We start from the raw sequence: 18,965 nt of genomic DNA, 5'->3' as shown, positions 1-18,965 counted from the left end.
AGCTACGACGAGCCACGTTGACCGCTATAGTAAGCCATCTCAGTGGGTCTTAGCCATTTCTAGTTTCACAGTTTTATTTTTTAAAAAATATCTCATGGGAAAGAGAATATCTCATTCTATATAAGACAGAGTTTTCTTTGACTCACAGTTGATGTAGAATTAAAAGTTTCCTCCTCCCATAACAAAAGATATAATTGCAATCTCTTAGATTCATTAGCTTTATGTCCAGTTGAATGTTCAAAAGATTCTTCACTTTCCTCTCTCAAACATGGTAAAGAGCGGAATTGCGAGTTTAAGGTTGGTATTATGTATGATGATGATACTCAAGAATGAGATTGAATAAAGTAATGCAATGTAACACAAAAATCTTGCAGTGTTTTTATATCAGATAGACATTGTTTAAATGTTTAAAATGGCGTATTCAGCAACAAATAGCGGTAACACATGTTCACCATTTGGGAGAGGTTTTAAGATCAAGTCTTCGGAATGTTTCTCCAGGCATTTTTGAGGCCTGGGTGAGAAAATGAAAAGAATATTAAGTAACATCCAAGAGGCAATAGCTGTGTATTGGTCTGTTTTTGGATGTGAGAATCTAACAAAAATACTGGTCAGACGAATGCATGGGCGTGCCACTGATTCCCCACCGAGACAGGGATGGTAATAAAGAGCTTAAGCCACAAAGATAAGAGATAAAGACATAAAAAGTAAAAAGGATAAAAACATTATAGTTGTTGTGATATTCCAGAAAGAAAAAAAGCGTCCCCCTCTAACGTTCCAATCATCATTTGTATAACTATCTCTGATTGTTGACTGATTGTGTTCATTTAGTGCTGATATTTGTCTTCTTTGGTTAATACCACTCCAACCATCTTTTCTCTTGATGATTAGTTCTTTCAAATTTATTTCCCGTGTTAGCGTCTCCACTTCTCATGTTTTGACTTCTTTGGCATATTTCAATCACTTAAAATTTTATTAATGGTGTCTTGTATTAAGATAATAATTTTTATTTATAACTTCATAGCAAAATTAGCAAAGAACATACCCAGTCTTTATAAAGGTGCAAATGAGCCAAACAGTTCTTGAACAGCTTGACTTTGATCCAGACTTGACTGTTAGTGAGCCCGAATAGCTTGAGCAAATTTTTAACTCGAGCTTAGGTATTCAAAAGCTCACGAGCTTAGTCAATTATATATATTTTTAATAATATTATAATTTATTTATAATATATTACTAATTTAATAATTTAAATTAATAATTTAAAATATAATATAATATTTTATTCTATTTTAATCATTTTTAATTATGGTCAAGATTCTAATTTGAACTTAAATTCGAACTCAAATATGTCTAGGCTGATATTCAAGTTGAGCCAAATTTGATCTCAAATTTTTTTTTTTGATCAAGTAAAGTTTAAGCTTAAATATTAAGATCTGATCGATTTTGAGTTAAGTTTTGAATCTAAGAATTTTTAATTAAGTCAAGCTCAAATTTTTAATTATTTAATTCAGTTCGACTCGATTACATGCATAAACTTAGCACTTGGTCTTCTCAATATTTGTATATTTGGCCTATCTTTGAATTTCAATGTATTCTTCATTAATGAATACGATGTTCATTCATATATTCAACAAGTTTTTTTTTTTTTTTTTTTCCCTACCAAAAAAAAAAAAAGAATCAAGTCTTGAATCATTCTCCATTGCCCAGCCTATTCTCAATCAACAAGTAAGACATTTTTCAATTGTAATCATTCGGCTTACTTCAAGTAACAACCCCACATGGCTTTTGCTTGATCAGCCTACGAACTTTTGCTATCAGTTAGGATATGATGTAAATATAGGGACATGACTAATGGAGGATAATTGCATGGAAGAATATTTGATTCATGAATTTGTTTATTTCCATGTAACTTATCTTTATAGAAGTCGAAGAAAATATTATGGTGAACTATGGGCAGTACGAGAATGATGACACGTAGATCCAAAAAAAGATGATTATAGTTTTCAACCATCACTAATGCTAGATCCAACCGAAAATTCTTCCAATTAAAAGAAAGGTACAAAATATATCGTCCAAAAAGTGTGAACGGTGAATTATGTGCCCTTGCATGTGCCCGTGTTCATAAAATTGTATTTTCCTTGCAGGCGTATTCTAGATAACACGTTATAATTATACCGTTCTCTGCGTAACCATGGTAAGACCTACCGTGCGAAAGCCTGCCTGCCATCTGTAACCGCCACCAATTTGGTCCGTATGATTGATTGATCCTCAGCGAATCAAGACGAGCTCCTTTTACGAGTGCTTTATCTGAGTAATTTTTTTAAAAAAATATTTATAAAAATAATATAACTTTTAACTTATTTATCAAATTAATATAAATCCTATAAAATTTCATTCAAAATGATATTTTACAGTGCCCACGTCACCACCCCTTTCCTACTCTTTTTTCACATGGACGACAAAAAAAAAATTATCATTTCAAATGACATGTTTGAAAACACCATTTGAAATGGTGTTTTTGAAAACGCCATTTGAAATGATAAATTTAATTATTAATTTTTTTAAAAAAAATAAAAATAGAAAAAAATAAAAAATATAATATTAAATTTTTTAAAAAATAAAATTTATAATTTTGATTCAAATAAAAATCATCATTTCAAATTAGTATCTCCATTTCAAATTATCTTTTTAAAAAAATATCTGAAAAAAATTGATAAAAAAATAAAAAATATCATAAAAAAATAAAAATTATAATTTTAAATTAAAAAAATAATTTTAATTCAAATAAAAATCATCATTTCAAATTACAATCCCCTTTTCAAATTATTTTTTTGAAAAAAATACCATAAAAGAAGAAAAAAATGAGAAAAAAATAAAAATTATAATTTTAAATTTAAAAAAAATAAAAATTTTAATTTTAATTCAAATAAAAAATATCATTTCAAATTACTTTCTCCATTTCAAATTAATTTTTTAAAAAAATATCTCAAAAAAAATATCTTAAAAAATTTAAAAATAAAAAATACCATAAAAAAAATAAGAAAAAAATAAAAATTATAATTTTGAATTTAAAAAAATAAAAAAATTAATTTTAATTCAAATAAAAAATATCATTTCAAATTACTTTTCATATTTCAAATTATTTTTTAAAAAAATATCTTAAAAAATTAAAAAATAAAAAATACCATAAAAAAGAAAAAATCAGAAAAAAACAAAAATTATAATTTTAAATTTTAAAAAATAAATATTTTAATTTTAAATCAAATAAAAAATATCATTTCAAATTACTTTCTCATTTAAAATTAAATTTTTTAAAAATATTCCAAACAAAAGAAAAAAAACCTAAAAAATGAAGTGCTTTTGGATGGAAAAAAAAGGGTAAAAATGGGAAAAAAATTGAAATTATAATTTTAAATTATAAAAAAATAAAAATTTTAATTTGAATTCAAAAAGAAATTAAAAAAATAAAAAATACCATAAAAAATAAAATATAAAAAAAATAAAAAAAAATAAAATTTATAATTTTAAATTTAAAAAAATAAAAATTATAACTTTAATTCAAATAAAAATTATCATTTTAAATTACTATCCCCATTTTAAATTAATTTTTATTAAAAAAGCATAAAAATAATTAAAAAAATAAAAATTAATATATAATATATAATATAATATATCATAATAATAATATAATATATAATAATATTTATATTAGTTATTACAATATAATATACTATATTATATTTTAATATAGTATATTAAAATATAATATAATTACTATACTATATTTTAATGTAATATATTATAAAATATAATATAATATAATATTATAATATTATAAAAAATATTATAAGATACTAAAATATAATAATATTATAATATATATTTTATTATAAAATATAAGATATTAATATAATATATTATATTATTACAGTAATATATAACAATATAATTATATCATAATATAACATTTTCTTTGGCATTTTTATTTCAATTTTTTATTTTTTTCTTTTTTATGGTATTTTTATTTTTTAGTTATTTTTATGTGATTTTTTAATAAAAATTAATTTAAAATAGGAATAGTAATTTGAAATGATAATTTTTATTTGAATTAAAGTTAAAATTTTTATTTTTTATTTATAATTATAATTTTTATTTTTTGCCATTTTTCTCTATTTTTTACTTTTTTTATGGTATTTTTTATTTTTTTTTAATTTTTTTGAATTCAAATTCAAATTTTTATTTTTTTATAATTTAAAATTTTAATTTTAATTTTTTCTTATTTTTACCCTTTTTATCTGTTTTTATGACATTTTTAGGTATTTTTTTTCTTTGTTTGGAATATTTTTTAAAAAAATTAATTTTAAATGGGGAATGTAATTTGAAATAATGTTTTTTATTTGAATTAAAAATAAAATTTTTAATTTTTAAATTTAAAATTTAAAATTAAAATTTTTATTTTTTTCCCATTTTTTCTTTTTTTATGGTATTTTTTATTTTTTTAATTTTTTAAGATATTTTTTTGAGATATTTTTTTAAAAGAATTAATTTGAAATAGAGAAAGTAATTTGAAATGATATTTTTTATTTGAATTAAAATTAAAATTTTTATTTTTTTAAATTTAAAATTATAATTTTTATTTTTTTCTATTTTTTTTCTTCTTTTATGGTATTTTTTTATTTTTTAAAATTTTTTTGAGATATTTTTTTAAAAAAATTAATTTGAAAAGGAGATTGTAATTTTGAGATGATAATTTTTATTTGAATTAAAATTAAAATTAAAATTTTTTATTTTATTAAAATTTAAAATTATAATTTTTATTTTTTTAATTTTTTTCTCTTTTTTATGGTATTTTTTATTGTTTTTACATCAATTTTTTTTAAATATTTTTTTAAAAAGATAATTTGAAATAAGGATATTTGAAATGATGATTTTTATTTGAATCAAAATTATAATTTTTATTTTTAAAAATTTAAAATTATATTTGTTATTTTTTTTATTTTATTTGAAAATTAATAATTAAATTTGCTGCTTGAAATGGTATTTTCAAAAATACCATTTGAAATGATGAGTTTATTTTTTTTTATCGTCTACGTGAAAAAAAGATGAAAAATAGATGATGATGTGGATATTATAAAATATTATTTTGAGTAATATTTTGTAGAATTTATATTAATTTAATAAATAAATTAAAAATTATATTATTTTTATAAATAATTTTTTTAAAAAAAATTATTTAGGTAGAGGACTCCTCCTTTTTCTCGCCAGGAATTCCACCTTGGTGGGTTCTCTGAATCACGTCGATCACATCGTCTCATGTCAGGGCAAATCCGTAATTTCAAATTTCGTTCCCCCCTTCGGACACGGACTCCGTCGGTCCGTAAGCCCGATTCGCGCGTGACTCCAAAAGCAGCCGATGGATGCGTTTGCAAGATACACGGGCGGCAGATCTGACATCCGCATAGAGAACACTCATAGACACAACCGTACCTGAACTCCTTTGAGTCAGTATATCCGAACCGTATCCAATCGCATGGTGAAGGATCACCACCCAGCATCCAAGTTCGTGCAGCGCGGAATCCCAGATCTCCCCGCCGGTTGGCTCGGGTTAGGTCCCCCGCAGCCCCAACCCCGAGCTCGTGCCGCCGCCCTCCAAGCTCCGAATTTTGTGGATTAGAGATCGCTTATCGGGCAGTCTCGGCCGTCGGATCGGGAGAGGGTGGTGGTAAGGATGTCTTCGTCGGCGGCGGTCAAGGGGACCGGTAGCGGCGGCAGTGGCAGCAGCGGGAAGGGGAAGGGGGTGTCCTCGCCGGAGGGTTCGAAGAAGGTGGATGGATCAGGGAAGGTGGTTCTGGTCTCGAAGAAGAAATCTGTGACCGTGGCCTCCAAATCGGAGGTATTCCTCTAATCCTCGTGTTTTTTTTTTTTTTTTTTGGTGGGAAAGTTTCAATCTTGCCTGAGAATTCCTGTGGTCTATCGGTTGTGGTACGTGGATTTGTTGCTGGGCGGTCTCACGATAAATTTTTGGTTGGACTATAGAGAGATGCAGACCAGGATTCATGCCGTTTGATCAAATCTTAATATAAATATATAATTGTTGCTTTGGTTTTCCTTTTTTATTTGATTTGTGGTTTTAGCAAGCAAATTTTAATTTTGTGATGTGCTTCTCATGTCCTGAATTATCCGGTTGAGAATTTGGCAGGGAAATTCCTTATTTTTGGTGTTTTCCAGTAATTTGTGGTGCTTTCACTTCTGTTCTTTATTCTGTCTTGTTTTGATTTCAGATCCACCAATTTGACGTTTTTTTTTTCCTTTTTTTATAAAAAAAGCTGTACATTTTTTTTCTTCTATTTCCTTTTGTTTTACTCTAAAATAAATTAGTCCTTGTAATTGGATCACTTTTATGTTAGACATCTTGATGAAGGTTTTGGAATGCAACCATCTGCTTTTAGTTTGGCTCATGATTTTGATTTTGGGTCTTAGAGCAACAGTTGACTAGTTAATTTCTTTTAATCCCTTAAATTCCAACTTGAGTGCTCAATTACTTCATTTTTCTCTCTGTGTGTCTTTCTTCTGTTTGATTTATGAAAATTTTGATTCTGTAACGAAGGTGAAAGGGAAATCATCGTCAACTGCTGCCAAAAGTGTTGCCAAAACAACAACTGCCAGAGTGAAGGCCGAGAAGAAGGTCTATTCTTTGCCTGGTCAGAAGCATGACCCTCCCGAAGAGGTTGTAGACTTGCACAATCACTTCTTTTTTTTTTTTCTTACTTATCGTAAGGTGATAAATTCCTTGGAGAAAATTCTTATGCTATGGTTGTGGGACACTTGGCAGAGAGAACCCTTGCGGATATTCTATGAATCCTTATCAAAACAGATTCCATCCAGTGAAATGGCAGAGTTCTGGTAAGACTACTATTCTCATGTAGGTTTCACGCCCTCCCTTCCCAGCATGCCAAAATGAAAAATAAATTTAGCTTCTATGTTGTAAATATTACTTGCTTTCTTTGGTTGTAGTTTGTGGTTGGATTCTTACTGTTCGGGTGAATGTTTTATTATATTTCTCATAGTTTCAATTAAAAATAAAACTCATACATTTATGTTTTATCATATATGAATATATCTGCATTGTAGATCACCCAAGAGAAGTGGCTAAAAGTAGGGCATTATGGTTGTATCATTACTATCCTGGAACTAGTGTTTGATGACCATATGCTGTTTTGTGGAACTTAGAGAGCATGCTTTATTGACACCTCATTTCAAGCTTGTTATAGATGTCAGTTCAATGAACTTCCCTTTTTTCTTGTACTTTTAATTTCCTGATGTTTGACTCAAAAAGGTTGCTGCCTTGCTAAACATAGAATCGTTGCAGTTTTATGCATAATAGCATGTTGAGCTAGCTATTTCCAATTTCAGGTTCTTAATTTATAACTTACTTCTGCATTTGTCAGTTAAGTTTTGATGAATTTGTTTCTTTTCATAAAACCGTGATTATTTCAGTCAATTGCAATCATGGTATTTCGTACTGGCCCAAACCGGCCAGTGCACTCCCTACCGAACCGTACCGATAGGAAGCCGATCCGGTTCCAGTCGAATTTTCGAAAAATAGGCTGAATCGTACCGAACCAATCAGTTTGGTACGGTATAGGCCTGAACTGCCCGATATCGGGTGGTTTGTTCTGATTTGGGGCCGGTTTGGTCCAATTTTCTTTTTTTCTTCTTAGTGCTGGTGGATGGGATTTTTTTTAATTTTTTTTATTATCGATACGGTACGGTACAATCCAATATGGTACAATACCAGCCGGCAACTGGTATGGATTCCGCTATCAAGTCTGCGAACCTTGATCGCAATGATGTAAGAAAGTTATGTAATAAGCTTAGTACATATTCTTTACATTCAGTTGGGGAATATGAAAAGATAGAAGGGATTTATTCTGGCAAGACATACTAATAGCATTGATTTCTTTAAGGCTGTAATTTCCATACAATTAGAAATACTAGATTGCACTGCCTACTTACCTTGTGAGCCAAAACAAAATGAGAAAAGAAAAAAAAAAAGAAAATCAAACTATGGAAATATTTTGCTTGATTTTCAGAAAGCTTTGGTTTCTGCATTATCACTGGGTCTGACTCCCCAGTGATATAAAAAGTTGCATTGCAAAGGCAAGATTTGGAGCGAAAGCCCTCAATTCGCATATTGCTTTATGTTTTTTATCATCTTTTGCAACTACTGCGCATAATTGAAGGCAAAGTTGACTGACCAAAAGATATTTGCCAAAGGGATTTTTGATTATTTTTAATTGAACAAAAGCACAAGCCACAACCAGCGCTAGTTTGTTATCTTATGCATGTAGAATCTTAAACTCAACTAGAAGAATTGTTCTAATTGTTCTCCTTATTAAAGAGGAAGACTTAGTCTTGGGAAAGGGCACCAACAATTATTATATTATAAGGCATTTCAATGTCTATTCAAAAAATTTCTTCCTCTTCCCTCCCTTCTTGTTGTCATGCTTGTTTATCTTTTCCCAGGCTCTAGAATATTTTTCCTTTAACATGTTCATTGTTCAGATAAAACAGATCTTATTTCCTTTTTTGGATTTGGATTGTTTCAATTATTTATGCTTTAGTAGTTCCTCTGGTGCTTTGTCCAAAACTTGTGCAGTTTTGGCACTAACTTTATTTTATTCATATGTCAACATTATTGTTTTTTGTTCCACCATATTTTCATATGAGCCTTCTCCACAACTAACAAAAAGCAGATATCATATGGAGTCTGAATTTTCAAGAGAGAGAGGCATTCAGTTTCACTTTTATATGACTACTTATTCTTTAATCCCAAAGCTTTCTACCATTGACTCTCTAAAAGGACTAAATAATGAATCCTCATTTCAGGCTGCCAAGAAAGTGTTTGATCCTCATTACGTAAGAGAAGTGACCTTTTTTTCCCCAATCTTCTTCTCTCCAATTTATAGATATATACCTTAGAATATGAATTACACCCTTTGGATCCTTAGTCATCTTCTTCATCATTCTTTGCTATGTCCATTCCACTAAAAGAGTAATCATTCCTTCCAATATCTTCATGACCAATTTCTTAGCTTTTGTACTAGTGCCAGTCCTTTAGTGTCCAGGTCTGGAATTTAAACTAGGAATAATTAATAGATCTCTCTCCCATGAAATCCCTGAATTAAACTACAATAAAGGCATGGTTTTTATAAGCTATCTTATCTAGACTTATGTAGACTTTGATGTTTAGAGGCAGAGCAGTATCCACAAGGCAGATATTGGTATCTCACGAGGAAAAGAAGGTCACATTCCATATAAGCCAAACTCCACATTGACTCACAATCGATGTGGGACTAATGATGCCGTCCCTCCATAACATAATCCCTCAGTCAAGGGGGAGTCTATGATGGGCAAAACGTGTATCATAGTTTGATTTTCATAGATGGCGTCAATATTGCGAGCAAGGACTTATGACTCGAATGGATCAGTCTCCGCTTCCGTGCACATAAGTTATTATCCACTTCAACCTTTAGCCATTATGGCACGGGGCCTCACGATTTTGCCCTTTAAAAGGCACCTCATGGGAGAAAGAAGGTCTCATTTCATATAAGCCAGACTTCTCCTTGACTCACAACCGATATGGGACTAATAATGTTATCCCTCCACAATAGGTATCATAGGGAGTTAGGGACTTTATATTTATGTGCATGCCTCACAAATTGCACTCTTGCCAACTAGGTAGGAAACTTGGACATTCTCTACCACAAACCTGAGAAATTTTCTCCCCCTATATATACAGAAATCGAAACTTATTTGGAATGCTTTCTTCCTACCTCTTTAGTATCTCACAGATTTTGCCCTTCCAACATACAGGATGATGGAACATGGTTTACTATCCCCTGAACGTGCAAAGAAAGCATATGAGAGAAAGCAGAGGAGGCAGCAGCAACTGCGTATGGGCACTCCTATCAAATCCACAAAGCAGGAGAAACCGGAGAGCTCAAAGAAACCACAGGTATGGAAGAATGGAGTTGTCAAGATAAAGAAAAGAGTCGATTTCAGTGACAATGATGATGACTTTATTGTGAAATACAAGAAATCAAAGGGATGATGTAAGCTTAATTTAATTGTTAAGCCAACAGATGAGTGTAGAATATTCCATATTGTCAAGAGATTGACATCCGAAGAGGCTGCTATGTTCTAACTTCTAGTTTCCAAAGAAGTGACCAACGTCACCATTAAGAAGATGCAAGAAGCATCGAGATTGAGCTCCTCATGTTTACCCCTATGTAGTTTGGTGGATATGCGGGCATTCTTTATATCCTTTATTTTTAGTACACAATAAGATGAAATTGTAGTTCTTGCTGGTCAAACACATTTTTTCTTATGGTTCATTGTGTATGAGGTTTCACATTCAATATGTTGTTTTTGCTGGGTTTCGAAAGAAGAGGCATCCTTGCAGGCTGCAGCATTACCAAGTTTTAGGTCTGAATTTGATCCATTAGTAATTTTTAGGTCTGAATTGATCCATCAATAAGTTATAAATGCATGAAAGGGAAGCACAACTTCACCAGTTTTTTGTACAACCAAGTTATTGAGAAACAAAATGCAATACAAAGCAATTGGTTCAATAGCATTAGAATCTGCCTGTAAAATCATTCCTTGCAAATTATCTGATCAATAATAGAGCCAAAATTTCATAACGAAATTAGGTAAGTAAACTCCTGATTTTGATTTTTTTTTTTTTTTTTAATTTAACTAAATTTCCTGAACTTTTGAAGACATTCTTAATCAGACAGATCAAAGATGAAGGTACACAAATAAGGCAGCATTAGGAGAAAAAAAAAGGGAAGAGTCGAATGTACATTTGCAACTGAAGCTTGCAACATTCACAAATGGCCCTTGCTTGGGCTGAAACATTAAGTGCAAAATATGTCTAGGAGACCAGCTGTTGTGACCTCAGAGATGACTCCAGTGAGCAAAGCGGTCAATACGACATATTGCACACCTTCTAAGCTAGATTTGATTGTCCACATGCTGACACTTATTAGTTTCAGTGGCAGCGCTAGCAGCAGATGTTCTCGAACTTCTGAGTGTTTATGGGGAAAACCTACCTTCTGTACGAGGATGTTGAACTATGACCAGCAGAGGATCTATAATTTTTCCATAGTGGGAAGAAGGATGAGAAGTTGGCTAATCACTAATATATTAGAGGAAGTTAGTGGTTCGTCTAATCGACTTTTAACATTACTTACCACCCAATGCCATTCATGAGAAACCAGATTACCAAACTCAGCAGCATCCATCCTCCTACATCTTAACAAGAATATGAACCAAGAGGCCCAATATGTCCTGGCATACACCATATAAGTAAAGACAGACATAACATTAAGAACACAAAAACATAATAACAAATTGATACTTCCAATTTACATTACTCGAATCCAAAACAGTTTTACAGCCTTCATGTATCAGCAGAGAGGTATGTACTAACTGTGGAAACACAAATTCTTATTTGCCTGTTTCACCATGCATATTATCAGCAAATACATTGACTAGATTTGATAAGTAAATCCATTAATGAAGAGATGAAGATCATCACTTGTGAGCCTTGCATTTCAACTGAAATTAGTTTGCACAAAATCGAGATGCATCCTAAAAGTGAAGAAGCAAAAGGTGAAGCAAAAAACCAAACGTGTTCAAGATTTAATCATAAATACACCGGTCAATGGTAAATTCTACTTCACATGCTATGATGTTTCTATGAATCATTGACTAAGTCTAATATCCTTTTTTTTTGGATGGAAATTGACTAAGTCTAATATCATCTAATATTCTTATAAATAGTTATCTAATTTAGCAAACCCCCTATAATTTGTTACCATTTTGGCAATGACCTTAACGTAGAAGATGTTTAAGTAGACAAGATAGCAAAAAATTTACTAACAAAACAAAAACTAAGTTGCTCGTAATTTTCATTACGCCAATTTGCAAAGTTTCCTTGGTTTTATTCTTGGAACCAGTTTGGTCCACTTTAATAAGCTATCCGATCACACATGTTTGTGCCAATCAAGCTTCCTACATTTAATAAAGAAGCTAGCAGGGTTGGTCCAAACCCCACAGAGAAGATAATGCAACTAAAACACCTAGCTGATTACCAAAAACTAAAACACGTTGTTAGAGCTGCAAATCCTTTGTTAGCAATAATAACTATTGGTTTATATTATCATGTGAGTTTTAAAGCTAGTGGAAGTTAGAAGATTCATCCTTCCTGTTTATGAGAGATCGCTTAAAAGACCTAACGCAACATTCAACACGTTTTTGCATGTAATAATCAAGTATGACTTTCTTTACCAAAAAAAAAAACAAAAAATCAAGTACAAGACTTGGTGGTCTCATTGGTCTTCCTAAATATAAGAAAAGAATTATCTTATTCCCTAGTACAAAGATTAGTAGTATTGACCTATTGTTCATACTGCCAAAATTTTCACAAGGGTGATGACGGAAAACAAAAAGAGGAACAGGAAAATAGGATTCCAATTTTGATAATAGATACCAACAAGGACTATTAACTCCTATTTAACATCATAATTGGATGGAACAGTTGCTTGGGTTAATTGTTGGATAGGACTTTAAGAATTACTAATGTGATTTAAAAGATTAAATAAAATTAACAAAATTTTATCATAGAAAAATTATAAATGATTTATAGAATATCAAAATATAAAAATGATCAAATCTGAAAATATATTAGATACTGTCCTAAAACATATTTTCGTCATTAGTATAAAAAAATCTAAAAAAATTATTCCAAGATACTTCCGAAATCCTCTGCCTGCAAGCACGATCATGAAGGAGATTGATAAAAATTCTTTCAGTATCTAGAAAAATAATTACAAAAAAAAGATTTGAAAAAAAAAATCAGAAAGAAAAGAGGAAGAAATTTGGATGGGACGTGAAAAATTAGTTCTCAAAATGATCTTTTTTATGATCATCCAAGTATGAGTATTTGTGATTATTTAGATTTTTATTGATTCATCAAAATCTTTAATAAGGACTTCATAAAGAAGCTCAATAGTGAGAAAAAAATAAAAATAAATGCACATGATTGTTTGGACTTTTACTGATTCATTAAAGTCTATTATTAAGAGCTCAAAAATCAAAAATTAAAAATTATAATAAAAAAATAAAATATTTAAATAATAAAATTTAAAAAAGTTTAAAATATTTATAGAAAAATCTTGAATTTCTCTTCCCGGATCTCCTCCAATATTAATTAGGTAAGAGAGTTGGCATTTGGGGACCATCTTCATCGCCAAAATATTAATATAGTTTCTTGATTAAAATATAAAATAATAATATTGCAATCCGTTTTTTTTTTTTCTTTGATGGAAACGGGTTTATGTTCTAAGTCCGGATCCGAAACGGGAGAACACGGAACCCCAGCTAAACCCTCGCTCTTTCTTCTCTTCTATGGAGCCTGAGAACAAGAAGAGAGATCATGGCGTGCCGGCGATGCCTCGCTTCCCTCACACGCCATTTCCGATCTCGGTTCCTCTCGAACGCCGCCTTGGAGAACCCCCAAACCCTAATCTTTCGAGCTCTAGGTCCCCGGACCCTCCGAGGTCCTCTCTTGAACTCCTTCGATTCTCCCGCCGGATTCGGAGGCATCGATTCCCTTCAATTCAATATCACGCGCCACTTGTCTTCTCGGCCGACGAATCCGTCCGATGAGGAGGAGGAAGACGAGGAAGAAGGGGGTGAGAGCTGCGAGGAAGAGGGTGGCGAGGCTCAGGCTTCGAGATGCGTGGTTCAGCGAGGTAAATCGGAGGAAGAGAAGATAAAAGAAGCGTCTGAGATCGGGTACAAGGTGACTGGGCCGTTGGATCCGTCGGAAAACCCATTCAAACCATATGAACCGGTTTTTGCTGTTGTTCAGGTGGGAATGGTGAAAAAGAAATCCTTCTTTCCTATCGTTTTTGCAATTGGTTCAAAGGTTTTTGATTATTTAGTTTGTTTATTTGGTTCAGATTGGTTCTCATCAGTTCAAAGTCAGCAATGGGGATTCCATTTTCACTGAAAGATTGAAATTTTGCGAGGTTAATGACAAGGTAGGATGTTTTAGTTCATGGATTGCTCTTTTTCTTTCCCCCTTGTCTGTTGATTATTTCTGTTTTCTGTTTGATATGTTGTTTGCTCGACTCAATGGATAATATTTTGGATGGCAGATTCTGATAATTTGGTAGTAATAGTGTTCTGGTTTGAGAAAAGGCGGTGAGTGCTATAATGACGCACACCTGATTGTCCTTCTGTGCAGTCTCTGTCTTGGAAACTGCAAATGTATAAAATATGCTTTCAAACTTTTCCAAAGTTGATTCTTAGGCAGATTGCAAATCCTCAATAGTTTGACTAGTTGATATAAAACCAATGGTGTATGCAGAATCATCTCTATAACCAAGGGATTAAGGCAAAATTTATGACAATTTCATCTGTAAAGATATTATCCAGTAGATGATAATATATCATCCCATGGGATCGTATTTGGATTATGAACTAATCTAAATTACCCTGGTACTGTCAAGTTAAGATATGAAAGCATAAGAATGCAGTTGGCTCTACACAGACAAACTCAAGCTACCATTACAACCCATGTTTCATACTCCCAGTTGTTGACTGTATGAGTTTTGTGCTGTCATTTCTTCATAATTAAGATCAGATCCTTAATTACTGAATGCTTCATGGTTTTATCGTGCATTTTGGTGCCACCGGCATTCAGACATTGGTTGTACTTTCAATCTTTTTACATGCCCTATTTGGATTTTCTTTACACATCATGGAATTCTTTTGTTGTTATCATGACCAAACCCACATTGAGTAGTTCTTTGTTTTGTATTCCTTCATCAATATTGCTTATTTCAGTCGATTCACTGCTTTATGTTGCCATTCTTTCTTTAATTTACTTTCAGTGTTTCTTTTCATTATGTAATACGTTTCTGTTTCAGTCATTTTTTCTCATGCCATTTCATGCTTGTGCCCCATATCTAATGTCCACATTCCAATGAATAGAGCAACAACTCCTAATAATTCTTCCATCAGTTTCTTTTTCTTTTTTGAAAATTTATATTCAGTATCATCAACTGAATGGTTAATTTACACTGTAGAAGTACATCTACATCTAGTTTGGATTATTTTGGAAGTAGTTTGGTGCATATTTGCATATAATTTATATATAACCAGACCAAGATGTTAAGTTGTTTGCTTAATAATATGCGTTGGCCTTGTATTCCTCACCTAAGATGGAAGCATGCGCAGGCCCTATGATATTTATGATGTTGCATATGATGTAATGAAATCTCTTTCTGATTTCAAGCATGTGCAGACAACCCAAAGTTCTTTCTTTAATCAAAATTTTGGTTTAAGGGCTATGGTCATTTTGGTTAAATCAATGATGTGGATTAGGTCTTGGATTCGTAAGGTTTAAATTGTCATGGCCTATATAGGAATTAGGCCTTCCTAAGAAGCTATAGATCCATCAGGAAAGTTAACAAGATTTCTTTTATCCTTCTCTTTATTCTTCCATTTTCATTCCCACTCCTCTTCTTCCAGAGTTGAGGAGTCACCATGGATGGTTCATTTGTCTTGTACTGGTTCCCTGCATTAAATCTAAATTTATCTTTATAATTAATAAGGGGAAATGAGTTTAAAATCTATTTTACATGGCAACATATTGTCAAACCAATCCTTCAGATCTTTTCTACATTTTGTTTGCTTTGTAGAAGGGCTTCTTACTGATACATAGAAATAGCTTCCTTGCATTGAACCTCCCTTCTCTGTGCTTATCAATGATTCACTGCAGGTGTTTGGCATGTGGATTAGTTACCTAGCACTGATGGATGTGCGTAAGTTGTTCATTTTGACTATTAGGGAACTCTTATTTGATGTTGGGTTGTTCATATTGGGGACTTTGGGAAGAACTTTGCAACTTAATTTCTTTGGTGGTATGGCAGTGCAAACTGCAAACCTAAAATTGGAGCATCATGACTAATAGCCTTTCATTCATAGTGTGACCAAGGAAGCTAAATTTTTCATTTTGGCATGGGATCAGAAGTGGAGCAATAACGACTCTCTTTTATGAGCCTTTACTCTTTAAGTGTCCTTGCTGTATGTGGGAGGTTGTGAGTTCAAGTCTCTTGGAGGGTGCAAGAATGGAGGTGGCTGGCATGGTATGCATGAAGGTTGTGGAGCTGATGGAAGCACAGATTTGTGGAGTGCTTGTGGTGTTGTGCTTGTTGGCCTGTTGAAATCTTGAGGGATGGCCACTCCATGTTGAACTGCATGAAAGAAGATTCTTTGAGGATATGGACCTTATGTCATTTAGTGAGTGATCATGGGTTCTTTAATTCTCTATTCTACTTCCAGGCTGATTGGGTGCACTATTTACAACAAAGTGGAGCCTAATTTCATGCGATCTCTTGGGACTTATTGTTCATTTCTTTCTTTTTGATATTGACATTGTTCTTTTTATTTGTCTCCTAAAGCTTCTCTTTCATGGTTTCTGATGCATTGAACTCTTCTCTTTCATGGTTTCTGATGCACCGAACTCTTTCTTGACTATCTAGTTGTCAGAATGCATACATCTTAGGCCAATCATGGGGCTTTATTTTGCCAATCTGATGTCAGAACCATGATTTTATTATTGCCTATTGAGTCAAGTTGGTTTGTCTGCAGTTAATTTTGAACAGGGTTCTGATGCTGGGATCAAAAACTCAGACAATCATCGGTAGGCCAGTATTACCTGATGCAGCTGTGAATGCTGTTGTTGAAGAGCATGTAAGAGAAGTCTATTTTTATTTTTTGTGTTTTCTCTTCCTTTTGCTAATGAAGATGCTTTTTTTTTTTCCAGGTAGTTGTTTTTGGTATGAACAGTGATCAATATTTGTAACAATTCAAAGTGATCCTTAAGCTATTTTATTAATTTGAGAGTGTTAAAACATGCAAATGATCAGCTGACCTCAATTTTCTTTTAGTAGTATTTCTTTGTAGTTTTTGTTGCATCCAACTGCTTGATTTCAAGAAAACAAGTTTTAAAACTGATATGGCTTGGAATGACCAAAAATCTATACAAAATGATATATTAACGAAAAATCAAATCTTATTACTTGGATGATTCCATTATATATGTGCATTATTGGACTCTTATGTACTACAAGATTTTCAGAATGTATGGAAGCCACTTAATGGTTTTTGTCTACTCTGCTGTTCTGTAAAACATTTTTTTTTGGTAAGATCTGTAAAACATTTTCCCTATAACAACAAGTATAAATATTCCTTTTCAGGCTTTAGATGCAAAAGTGATCATATTCAAGAAAAAGAGGAGAAAGAACTATCGTCGAACCAAAGGCCATCGCCAGGTAAGTCAAATATTTTCAGTAGGGAAATTAAATTATTGGCCTGTCAAGAACTGGTTCTTATCCATGGTCCATTATGTTTTCAGGAGCTGACTAAGTTAAGAATCACTGACATCCAAGGAATAGGAAAGTCAGCAAATGTCGCAACCAATGCTTAGCGTGGATGTCATTGATCAGCAAATGGGCAATACTGCAGCACTTGGTTAGGTCGCCAATGCTTACCCGACAATCTAGAGAGCACATCTCGCTGTCATTTCAAGTGCTGCAGGTGAGCTTTTTGGGAAAATGAATAATGACTTGCACATCCATTCATGCATCTGAGTCAAAATCTTTTGGCATATCCTTGGAAGAAGAATGATTTTTGTTCAAGTGGAACCAGAAAGATTTGTATTCCTGAAATGCCGATTTGGAAACTGAATTTTTCTCCATATTCTATGTTAATTTTCTTGAGGATCCAAACAGCCTCCCCAGTGCAGATAAAATCTTCCTCATCTTGTCAACAAGGTTGCCATTGTCTCTCCCATGCTGGCCAGATCTGTGTTTGCTTGTACAATCTTGGTCTGTAGGATAATTTGGCTATTCTCATTTTCATCTAGCTGCTATCGCATATGGGCACTACTGACTTAAGAATAAGAGGGGAAAAAAGACAATCTTAGTGGGCAATGATGGGTTGTTCTATCACTTTTTAGTATGGAGAGGGTCCATGAAAGCATGGAGCTCTGCTCTTTTGATTCGTTACTGTCTCCACTTTCCAATTGTCATATATTAATAGCCACTTCATCTAACATCCACTCTGGAGTGATAAGATTTCCACTGTGATGCTCTGAGGATCTCCCCATAGTCCAATCATGGTGGGCCTCTGATACTTGAATAATATAGTCTTATTGATGAACACTAAAAACTTTTAACTCTTGGTGTGCGTCTAAAGCTGCTAAATTGTTAAACTAGTTCTACCTCAAATGCATCCTGACAGATCTTAAAATAAAGTAGTGCTGCCAACAAGAAAATTATTAATTTAATAAAACACAATCACTTAATTGATGTATAACTTTTCTCTCTCTCCATGTGTATACAGTATACAAATCACATAAAAAAGCAACAGAATAATTTTCTCATGAATCACACCCCTTCTGAATTGCACCAATTCTCTGCACTTAATTTTTGAGCAAGATTTCTGAGTTGCTGAACTTAATCTGGTATTTAGTTGAAGAATTTGGAGACCCAATTTTCACATCTCTCTCTCTCCTCCCCACCCCCCCTCTCCCCCCCCCCACCTCCATTGGAGTAAAAGGTTAATGGTCGGGGACCCAGATGCACATTGGACCAAGAACAAATGTCACATTCTCGCTAGTTATTTGTGGGTCGTTACCGGTGAAGCAGTGTTTCGCTTCCAACCACAGATATGCTTAGAGACGTCCGGATTTGCGTTGGAGAATATACTTCAAAAGTGCTCCTAACGTTCCATCAGACACATCATAAGATGCCTTTTTCGCTTCAGCTTTTGAGCTGTCTGAGAGCTCCCGTGTGCATTTAATATTTCGGGTGATGGAGCTCATG

General features: G+C 32.5%; 2 protein-coding genes across 4 annotated transcripts; both read left to right on the top strand.

The window, feature by feature from the left end:
* The first annotated feature begins 5,546 nt into the window (after nucleotides 1–5,546).
* Nucleotides 5,547–10,373, top strand: LOC105047348 (uncharacterized). Its single transcript, XM_010926255.2, has 4 exons — nucleotides 5,547–5,890; nucleotides 6,605–6,724; nucleotides 6,830–6,900; nucleotides 9,874–10,373. Exons 1-4 carry the CDS (start codon nucleotides 5,726–5,728, stop codon nucleotides 10,109–10,111), a joined length of 594 nt encoding a protein of 197 aa, XP_010924557.1. The 5' UTR covers nucleotides 5,547–5,725; the 3' UTR covers nucleotides 10,112–10,373.
* Nucleotides 10,374–13,429: 3,056 nt separating this feature from the next.
* LOC105047347 (large ribosomal subunit protein bL21m) lies at nucleotides 13,430–17,890 on the top strand. 3 transcript variants are annotated; one of them, XM_010926253.2, is made up of 5 exons: nucleotides 13,436–13,939; nucleotides 14,031–14,111; nucleotides 16,729–16,830; nucleotides 17,337–17,411; nucleotides 17,495–17,890. In XM_010926253.2, the coding sequence occupies exons 1-5, from the start codon at nucleotides 13,502–13,504 to the stop codon at nucleotides 17,564–17,566; spliced, it is 768 nt and encodes a 255-aa protein (XP_010924555.2). In that variant the 5' UTR covers nucleotides 13,436–13,501; the 3' UTR covers nucleotides 17,567–17,890. The 3 variants fall into 3 exon arrangements, with proteins under 3 accessions (XP_029121062.2, XP_010924556.1, XP_010924555.2); XM_029265229.2 differs by lacking the exons at nucleotides 17,337–17,411; nucleotides 17,495–17,890 and adding an exon at nucleotides 15,857–15,899 and having other exon boundaries at nucleotides 13,430–13,939; XM_010926254.2 differs by lacking the exon at nucleotides 16,729–16,830 and having other exon boundaries at nucleotides 13,433–13,939.
* Nucleotides 17,891–18,965: the final 1,075 nt, after the last annotated feature.

The sequence above is a fragment of the Elaeis guineensis genome, chromosome 6, assembly GCF_000442705.2.
Source record: "Elaeis guineensis isolate ETL-2024a chromosome 6, EG11, whole genome shotgun sequence".
NCBI lineage: Eukaryota > Viridiplantae > Streptophyta > Magnoliopsida > Arecales > Arecaceae > Elaeis > Elaeis guineensis.
The sequence above is the reverse complement of the archived record's forward strand: the minus strand, read 5'-3'. Positions and strand labels throughout refer to the sequence as shown.